The 10,788-nt window shown below is 42.3% G+C and overlaps 1 protein-coding gene and 2 non-coding genes across 3 annotated transcripts in view; 1 reads left to right on the plus strand and 2 right to left on the minus strand.

Moving 5' to 3' along the window:
* Positions 1-1,797: 1,797 nt before the first annotated feature.
* Positions 1,798-1,869, minus strand: trnaw-cca (transfer RNA tryptophan (anticodon CCA)). Its single transcript has one exon. It is a non-coding gene; the product is annotated as a tRNA-Trp (tRNA).
* Positions 1,870-3,212: 1,343 nt separating this feature from the next.
* The window catches only part of LOC108898296 (partitioning defective 3 homolog), a 310,889-nt gene continuing 303,313 nt past the window's right edge, over positions 3,213-10,788 (plus strand). The window contains exon 1 of the mRNA XM_018698248.2: positions 3,213-3,731. Coding sequence (XP_018553764.1) covers positions 3,612-3,731 — 120 coding nt within the window. The 5' untranslated portion in view covers positions 3,213-3,611. The remainder of the gene's footprint in view (positions 3,732-10,788) is intronic.
* On the minus strand, positions 10,626-10,697 carry trnaw-cca (transfer RNA tryptophan (anticodon CCA)). Its single transcript has one exon. It is a non-coding gene; the product is annotated as a tRNA-Trp (tRNA).

The raw sequence follows: 10,788 nt of genomic DNA on the forward strand, positions 1-10,788 counted from the left end.
CTAATGATTAATTATAAAGCCAAGGTGCTGTGGTAACAGCTGCTAACATGAGTCATTAGGGAAAGTTTAATTAGTCCCACTATTGAAATAAATGCACATGCCTTAGCTTGTACCAGACTGTGATGATCATCAGAAATTAGATTTGACCAATGTTACATTTTCTTATCTGTTTATCACTCTGTTCAGTGGGATTTAAATCACAGAACTGCTGTGTCTTAAGCTGGTTCTACAACTGGGGCAACCAGCCAGTATCAACTAATTACTGGATCTTCATGTGCTGACTCAAATGAAGCCATCTGGTGAAGAATTAGGCAAGAATTAGACAGAGACAAAAATGATGAAATAATGGCAAGTACATAGAAAACAAGCCTGCAGTTACCAAACACTGATGTTAGCCTTCTCTCATCTAACTCCCTCCTACCGTCTTGATGTACTTAAGATTAAGAGCACAGAATCTTGACGTGGCACACACAGTTTGGCTTCGTTGCAGTTCTACAAGGTAATTAGAACAATTTGAAAATCTGTTCTAAGCGTGATTTTTATTTTTTGCTCTCTTTGCAAATGAGTATTGCATGTTTCATGAAATGTTGGAGGATCTTAAATAAGAAAGCAGTAGACTATGTTTCCAAAAGACTTGCAAAGTTTTGCATTTGTGGTTTGACCCTGACCCATGATTCCTCACTTTGCTGCTCTTCAGCATTCTCTGGCTGTAAAGGTAGAAAAAGGATACAGTAAATGACACATGAATGACTCTGTGTGAAGGCAGTGTGTATGTGAGTGCTGAATTCTCCAGTAATGAGGTAAGTTTGTGGTGACAGGGAGATGTGTCAGGAATGACCTCCTCCACTCCTGAGACCATGTTGGAGCACGTCTGCAGTGGAAGTAACACCTCTCTGTCAGTTACAACATACACACAGAGATGAAGATACACACACACACACACACACACACACACACTTGGTTTCCATGTCACAGTAAACATCACAGTACTGGAAAGTAACTTTCTCAGATGTAATCACAATTCTGTAACTCTCTGACTCAATAAACAAGTTCACATGTCTTCCATGGTGCAGTGCATTTATCTTAAATCTAATTCTTAATCTAATTCCCATACATGTGAGCAAAACAAAGCAGAGAAAAACTGGCCTGGGCTTCACTGTTGGCTCCTGCAACATTCACACAAACACATTCTACGGCACTGTAAATTACAGAGGAGATGTATTTTTCATGCTGAATGTAGATGCCTTTAAGTGATGATCAACAATAAGCATGAGATTGAGGACTCATGCTGTATTGTACTGAATGAGACACAGAACTCTCTTTATAATTGAAACACAGGCCTTCTCAGGCCATGGGTCTCACTGTCTTTACATTCACCACTATCTCCTCCTCCCTGCATTCCTGATGTGCAGTGGATATGCTATGATTCAGACTTGGGACTCATCTTACCATAGCAGTTTGGGGCTTGATTCCAGGGGAAGCATTGACCTGCTCATGGATGATATCTCTGACAAGCTCTCAGGGTTACTGTGAGTTTGGATTTTATTGTGATAAACACTACAGAAATGTCTCACTGATTTCAGGTGTTGGTTTTCAATAAATTCACGTGTAGCTCATAAAAATTCTTACAACAGACCCTGATGTTACACCAGGGATGCACGAGTGACAAGTATTAGTTTCCTTTGTGAGGAAGTATTTTTCTTTTTTGCCCCTAGGGGGAGTTAGTTGTGTGGAAGTGGGAACAGAACAGAGCTGGATTTCCACCTTAACTAGCGCATAAGTTGAAGCATAGGTGCATGACCCCGACGTGATTTGAACACGCAACCTTCTGATCTGGAGTCAGACGCGCTACCGTTGCGCCACGAGGTCAAGACACACATACCTTGGATTTTATACACATTGTATTCTATTAATGTACCAGCAGCTTTGCCCTTGAGTCAGTGATGCTTCAAGAAAAATGACACAGTATTAAGACTCATACAGACTGATCTATTGATTACATTGATTTGGTCAAATTCAATCAAAGCAGGAAAAAACAAACACGCAAATTAAGAAACAACTGAAAGCTGAGCAAGATGATTTCTGCAGGGTTATAGGCTCTAAAGCTCACCTATATCTTGCACTGGAATACTGCAGTTTAGAAAGGGGACTGTAGATCTTGCTCTTGTGTTCATGTTCACTCATATGAACGACATCAGTTCATAAAGAATAAGAGCTGCAGGGAGCAAGTGAGGCCCAACAGAAAGGTTGCAGCTTTTATCAGTAAATTAGGTCATATTGGAGATCCAGCCTCTGGGTGATTTCTCATCCTGTACTGCAGTTCAATAATTTAGACATATGCATAGCATTAATATATGCTTTGCTAGTAAGTGCAGCTGACTCAAATACAGGTCTGACACAGGTGTGCTCTCTGAGAACTGCTGGGAAGTTGAGCTCACTCAGTCTGGTTTCATCCATTCCAGCTGAAATTCAACATCTGTTTACATGTGCCACGTGCTGAATCATCCAGCTAGTCACAGACACTTGTGGTAATACTTGTTGCGATAGACCTGCAGGCCTGGATCAGGGCTTCCAAGACTTACCTAACCATAACTCCCAAACTCAATAATCTCCACCTGATAAGATACGGTCTGACTCCAGAGGAATCCATGTGAAATGTTTGTACAGCAGCTAGATATGCATCAGGACTCTACAATCTCTACAGGGCTCAGTGTGCTATCTGAGCCAGGCCCTGCTGTTTTATTACTGTGTAGATCCTCCAGTGAGAGTTGTGAATATAAAATATCCCTCGAACCAGAGCACCTGCCTCAGGTAAAGCTGATAACTGCCCCTTCCCCCCCCCACACACCTCTGGGGAAGATGGATTGGGGTAATATATCTGATGACTCGCTGAGGCACACAACTCACTCATGCCCAGGAAGTGGGTTACTCTGGAACTGGTGCCATGATTTGAATGACCCACAGAGGTCCCGGACTCTAGCTCTGGATTCTAGGTTATATCCACTGATAATGAACTACAGAGAGAGAAAAAAAAGTGGTTTAAGGTAAATGTATTCCCAGTGACTATCAATCACCATGTCAACATGAACTCAACAGGAATCTGTTCAGAAGAGCGTTAGTCAATATAGTTTCCATTTCGCCATGATATACTACAATACTATACTGATTGGCTCCAGATTGAAACCCCACGTGTTACGCAACTGTTTTTAACGACAGTTAAGCAAAGAAATGTAAATAGATTTTGGGTGAGTGAGCCCTCAGCTACAGCCTGCATTGTATTGGTTCGTGTTGGAAACATTCTTAGTGCCTGCTCTGACATGTGGGCGCACTCTCAGTGTCAGTCCAGTTGTGCGCTCTCGCTGGAGAGGCTTTTTGTTGGGAAGTTTCTGTAAGTGAGTCAACACGGCACAGGGAGGACGCCACCCAGCACTGCCACTGGATCCAGTGCTGGGCTTCTCTTCTTCTCCGAGGACTCAGGACACAAAGACAACTTCACTTCGGGTCTCTTCACAACAGCTGGGGATTTAGTTTCTAACCTTCGCGCAGCGGGGATGGTTATTGTCGTTTTGACGCGGCTTTTTCCTCATTGGAATTAACGCGGCGGGGGAAAAATGAAAGTGACGGTGTGTTTCGGGAGGACCCGGGTGGTCGTTCCGTGTGGAGATGGGAATATAAAAGTCCACAGCCTGATCGAAAAAGCGGCCATGAGGTATAAGAAGGCGATCGCAAAGGTAAGTCCCCCCCCCCCAACACACACACACACACACACACACACACACACACACACACTGCCCTGCTCCGTGTGCTTTTGTAACGTCTCGCTCCGAGTGCGCGGGGCAGCACGCTGCACCCACAACTGGCGCCTCAACATGGCGCTTTCTCTCGGGGTAGAAAGAGGGAGAGAGTGGGCAGAGGACAGCCAGTGGCTGTCTCCAGAATCGGAGCCAGTGGGGACCCCCAGCCCCCCCCGGCAGAGGGAGAGTCGGGGGAGTGCGCTGAGTTAAAGGGGAAAGTTTTCATTGTTATTTCAAAGGGGACGCACAGGAATGGTTAACTACCCTCATAATATGGTTGTCGACTGTTTTTAATCTAAGGAAGCTGTGGAGCAGATGATCCCACTCTGCGCTGTCTTGTGTATCTGAGAGGTTAAGCATGAAGAGGTTCAGGAAACACTGGAATAGTTCCCGTTCAGTATGAGCACAGAGGATGCGTGAGAGACCATACAGTCAGCGTGTTGAGTAATGAGAGTGAAACAGGAGAATAATACCTGCTGTTTGAGTGTGTTTGTGTGTAGGTGTGCTATAACTGCAGGTTGAAAACACTGGTGCAACAATATAGAAATGACAACTATAAACTGGCTGCTACATGAATAATTGGCTGTATGGTAAGTCATAGTAGGACTAGTAGCTATATGCTACAAGTGCCATTCACTATACTGTAAATTCACTGTTAGACATTGGAGACATGTTTCATCTCTGTGTGAGCAGTCATGCCTTTATATCGCAGCACAGTTCATCAGTTTCATGGAAAAGTGGTAATAGGTCAGTGGAATGATTCCTCGGTCTACTGGTGGAGAAACCCTGCTGTGCACTCATTGCCCTTTCAATTAGAAGCTCAGAAAACAGGTTTTAAGTTGATCCAAGTTTCATCTATTAAATGACGGAACGCATGACTGTGTGAAACCCCTGTGCCAAATTTGAATGAGGCCTGACTAGGACACTGATTGCTTTTCCCTTTGTGGGTTTTTAGTGGCTGTGCTTTAAAGCCCATTAAATGGCTAATGAATGAATTAGAGTTTGGAACTGTTGCCATGGTTAGTGACAGCACTTTCTCCTCTTTGCCAGACAGGCGGTATTACTATTGGAGTCACGTTAATGCCGCAGCTTCTCCTCAAAGGATCGGAATACCTTGAGTCTGTATCGCCAGATTATGTGTGTTCACACAGAGAACTTTTCAACCTTTGTTTTCTAGAGAAAAGGGCTGAGAGTCAGATTTAGACAGGTGTCAGAGAGATATAGAGTGAGGATATAGTTTCTCACGATGTACTGTCAGAGCATCAGTGCTTTGCTTTGATTACTCACTTTTCATTTCACACCTGTCTGCTCATCTCCATAGAGACAGATAAAATACCTTTAACTTCCTGGAGAGCAAACACTGACGAAGTAGGTCATAAGTAACACTCTTCAATCTTGAAGAGCTCTTCCTCCTTAGACACACACCAACAATTACACACACATACCCACACATGTTCACTCTGTTTACCAGTGCTTGATGGTTTTCCATGGTTCAGCAGACTGGAGGCGCTTGGTCCATTGATCCATGCAGTGGTACTGTAAATGTAGAAGTGTAGACTTTCTCTCTGGAGATCGCTTGGCTCTGGGTCAACAGTAACTACTGTATCACAGGCCAGCCGAGACCTTTGGACTGCAGGAAGACGTAATCACAGTTTTGTCATTTTCCTGCAGTTGACACCAACACAGCTGAAGACTTAAATTTAGAAGTCCAAATGTTGTTTTTATGGCTTCATTTACAAGCTAATAAAAATCACAAGTGTTCTAAACAATGTTGCAATATCCAGAAATCAGAAATGATAATGCACCTACAGCAGCAGACAGCCTGGGTGTTTCTGCAACTGCAGAGTTTCTCAAAAAAAGTGATACAGAGAAGTGAAAGTACATTGTGTGTCACTCCACATCTGAATGGGATATGGGTGGCATGCTGGAGTTGGTATGAATATAACAGAAAGATAATTACTAGTTCCACTCTTTTATTTTCTTATGCTTCTTAATGAGGAAATGCTAAAATACATTCACTGCTTATAAGTAATGCTAAAATCACACATCTGCTATCATAAAATCCTGTAACAGATGTACCAAAGTCCACATGGAAGTGGACAAACTCTTCTATCACTTCCACCTACATTCTGCCAGACTCTGTTGGTATCTACTTATTTATCATACAGGAACTGTCCCACTTTTCCAACATATTTGTTAAATGTACTGCTCACCTTGTTCAGGACAATTCTGCAGTGCCTTTTATTTCTTGCCCCCTTTGCTCTTAATTGCCTGTAATATCAGTGATCTGTGAAATTAGATGTATTCTCCTCTCTGTGTCTGAGGCTCTGAACTAGCTGTGGTGAATTGGCTGAACCCAATCAGACAAAGTCACAAGCTGTTCTGCTCTACCTGATCTTCTCTAGGGACACTTTAGGGCTTCTTCACAGTCTCAGTGGGACCAGGAAGTATGCATCAATCACCCACTCAAGTACCATTAACTTAAGAGTCAGTCTGGTCTACAGTATGCACAGTCATGAAGGATTCATGCTAAATGGCTTTTTCAGGCTTCTCATCCTTCCTCTCTCGACAGGACTGTTGTTTTTAGCCCTTGGCCAGTCATGTAAGTATTTACCACATTTTAGTCATGTAAACAGGAGCAGTATGAAGATGTTATTTTGTGGGCAGTCCTGTTGGCATACAGAACACCACATGGACGTGACTGAGAGGTTCAGATCTTTACTCATTCTCTTACAGCCTAGTTTCACTCACATCTGGTTCACTGTCAGAGACATAAAACAAAAGACCACTCAAACATACAGTCACTAGATCCATAATTTGTGGCTCTATCTCCTTAAAGAGCTGCATCTCCAGATCTTATTTGTCTTCCACTTTCCCACAGCTACTCCACCTAAATGTAGGTTAAAGCTGTAAAGCACATAATTGCCCCTTTTTCTCCTAGATTCCACAGATTCAGGCTTGAACACATCACAACCTAGTCAAGTTGTTGAAATACTCTTTAGGGGACAACACAGTTAAGGAAAACAAAGTTGTGTATTTCCATATTATCCCGTCCTTTATTTTACAATATATCAGCAGCTTATGATGAGCAGGTGTCCTCTGGTTCCTGGATGTCTAAAAGTCATGCTTTATCCTTCTTTATAGCCCATACAGATGCACATGACATCACAAAATGGTAAAAGTCCAGCTGCTAGTTTAAAAGTGCAGATTTAATGTGTTCAATCATCACTAGTCTTTTCAGGTGTTCTTGTCTTGTAACAGATTACAAACATCCCTATATGATAAACCAAGTCGCTCTGTTAATCAACTGAGTCCACCCATGGTCTTATTCCTAGATGGACATCTGATAGATACTACCCTGTTAATCAGTGTCTCTATCTCTATGGAGCGCAATTACATCCACTTTGATTCAAAGTTCGCTTAGGGAAATAGACAACCAACAAGCACCATAATCTACACTGGCTGTCAGACTCTCTGACTCCTTGTCAGTTCAAAGCAAATTGGTTATTGTGTAAGTTCTAGTTGTACCTGGTGAGAAACAAGGAAAAGCTGCTTCCTTTAGCACAGTGGAAGAAGTCAGGAAAGACACTTCTCTGCTTCAGGGTGAAGTTTTGCTACTGAGCATCTGTTTGTAACAAAGTGTTTAAAGCATCAAATTGATGTTGATTTGTAGGGAAAGTGAATGACAAAAAGGTTAGCTACATCTGTTTCTGTAGTAGAAACCAGGCTCTGGGCATTGTTACAAAGGGAACATGCAACTTGTAATTTAGCAAGTTTTTAACTGCATGTTTTGCATCTAAAATGCAATGAACAGTTCATTTTGCTTCCGGATACACTGCTACAAACACCGTTTGTCTGTTCCAGGAGTTGTTCTACTTCAGTGAAAGTACAACTGAAGTTTTAAATCCTCATCTATTCTCAGGTAAAGACCTAACATGAGTCTTGGTGAGTGCAGCTGCACAGAAACACACAGTAAAGAGAAAGTGGGAAGTGCCTTTGGAGGGCTTGTCAGTGCTCATTAGCTCACTACACTCAGCAGCTCACTGGTTATGTAATGAAGAGGAGCTGCTGTATGTGAATAGGAATATTACAGTAGTGGGAAGTAATTGGGAGGGATTATCATATGAGTGGACTGTACAATGCTGTGCTGTATAGGCCCTGTAGTATGATGGGATGTAATGTGACTGATTGGTAACTGAGTATGAGTAGGTTTATGGTTCAGCTGTGGTCAAGCAGCAATGATTTTTTTGAGTCTTTTGGACCACAGCAGGGATACAAAGCCGGGGAGGAAGAGAAGTGTGGACTCAATAACCTCTCAATCTCTTGTTGTATTCTCTTCTGGCTTTTCTCAAGTTTCCTATCCTTTGTTTTTCCTCTCTTGTATCGTGATCTCTCTCTTTTCTGTCTTCCTTTCCTCTCCAGCTGGTCAATACGGTGTTGTCTTCCAGTCGGCTGAGCAGTGTCCTCGCTTTCATGCTAACTCCTTTCTGGGGAGTTGTTTCCTGCCAGTCTTTGAGTGAAACATCACACGCCCACTGCTCCAAAAAGTCACGAGTTGAAGTTTGCCCAAGTATCCAGAAAAGATATCCACCACCCTGGACTGCACTCTGTCTGCTGTGATTGAAGACAGTGAATTATTCAATCTTTGGAGTTTTTTTTTGCTTTTAAAACTAACATGTTAAATTGGGAAAGGACTTCAGGTAGTATCTGCATCAACAGCAGTAAGAGTACAGGCAGTGGTTTTAGCAGAAAACAGACTACACAGTGCAAAGTAGCCTGTAATTTCACATAGAGGCTGGTAACAGCATGTTTACAGTAGGATACATTTGTGCAAGTAAATGGAGAAGCAAACTAGAAGTTAAATACCAGTCTCAATTGCTGGTAGAAAGATCTTCTTTATTGTAAGTATAATTCAACATATGCAGTTATTTTGGTGCTCTACTCAAGTACATATGGAATTGAATTGCCCTGAACATACAGGAAGGCAACCAAGGTGCTTTTTATAGTTGAACATTGAACGTCTTGACCTGGGAACAGCCTCACAACAAGCAAGACGTGACACTGGCTGTGGTACAGGAATCACATGTCTGTTGATGTCTGTAGGACATTAGTCATAGACTGGAAATGACATGTAATCAAATATTAAACATGGTGACTTAAAAGGAAGTTTTTCCTTGCCAGTGTCGCCTAGTGCTTGCTCATGGTGGGAATTGTTGGGTCTCTGTAAATAATATTATGAAGAGTTTGGTTTAGACCTGCTCTGTATGAAAAGTACCCTGAGATAACCTCTGTTGTGCATTGGCCTTAAATAAATAAAACTGTCCTGACTATATTAAAGTTCATCTTCATCAGTCCAATTAGAATTTGAGATGTATGTATAAAGATGTCTACAGTTCCAACACTGTTCACCAAAAATGGATGTTAATACCCTGAAAGTAGGCACTTTAACCTCGTAGGGCTTCATGTGTAATCCAGTGTACTGGATTACAGGGTCAATACAACAAAAATTGTCTCCGTTCAAATGTGTTAAGAACTGCACTGTAGGTGCTACAGACTTTGACATTTGTGTGGCTTGGCATATGGATCAAAATCAAAGAGAATTTTTGTATTGTATATACATACGGTCTGTCTGGCTGACAGTCTGAATGACTGGCAAGCTCCATTGTTCATGTGAATGGCACCAAGGAAAATGACACCTCCATATCTTTCCCAAACAGTGGCTGTGTTTATGGTTGAACTAAGATGACTTCAGGGCTTGCCCACTAACTATCCTGCACCTCAGGTTTACACACAGATGCTGCACATGGGGGGCATGTAGACTTCTGGCAGCAGAGGATAAAACATTAGGTACTCTGGGAGCTGAGTTGAAAGCACTGGGCTTGAGTGTTGCACACAAAGCTGGGAGAGTTTCTGGCAGTAGCAGCTAAACACAGCAATGCAAGCAGGCCTCATGCCATAATGGTATCTGCCAAAGTCTGAGTGTGCCATAGCAATGCCAAGCCATTGCCTGCCTGGTTTTCCAGCTCCATATATTCTGTGTCAGGGTCATTGCTGATGTAGCTCTAATAGGTGATACAGATGTTTTTTTTTTCCTTTCCTTTATGGTTTTGCAGTGTTTATCTGCCCTTGGAGTTAAATAAGAGAAATTCCTTTTGTTGTCAGACCATTTATAGATTTAGCAGGGCTTGACACAGTGTGGCAGGAAGCATGTGGTGAATTACTGGGTGTGTTTTATATATAAGTGTGTGCTCTTCAGCAATGATAATGTGGCTCCTTTCAGATACAGCTCAGTTTGTCCAGCTGACATATCAAACATGAGTTCTTGGTAGCTGCTAGCTTGTGTTTTCCTATCCCAGCCACAGCCTTGTGTTGGTCAGGACTCCGTTTTGTTATCATAACCCAGTGGTTCAGATAATTCTGCTAATCATTAGCCTGAACCGTTAGAAGCCAGACAATAGAACCAATGCTCTGCATAACTTAGATGCGTGTTTGTGTTGAAAGGCTGCTACTCACAGATTCAGGAATGTTAGACCTCAGAGATAGATATGAGAGTCTCTAGATGGTGAATATCTGTTGTGCTATATATAGTAACAGCAAATATCACAGAAAGCTCTTTGTTTAGCCATTATAAATGCAAAATGTCTGTTTCTGTCTGTTTGAGGGCCCCTTTCAGTTTTATTAAGCAAATTTACATCCTGGTAAAATAAAGGGAAATAATGGTGGTATATATTGGAGGTTTGGTTGAGACTGACCTGAACCTGACCTTTGACGCACATGAGTAAATTGCTGGTATATTTGTAGATCAAACGATAGAGGTGCATCTTAAAACTTTGACCCCGACGTGATTTGAACACGCAACCTTCTGATCTGGAGTCAGACGCGCTACCGTTGCGCCACAAGGTCACACGTTCTTATTCTCTCCTATGAAATGAGTCTAGAAGGAAAATCAAAGTCAGCTAACAGCCCTTAATGATTCCCTGACAAAAGGCAGTAC

This window comes from Lates calcarifer, linkage group LG24, assembly GCF_001640805.2.
Source record: "Lates calcarifer isolate ASB-BC8 linkage group LG24, TLL_Latcal_v3, whole genome shotgun sequence".
NCBI lineage: Eukaryota > Metazoa > Chordata > Actinopteri > Centropomidae > Lates > Lates calcarifer.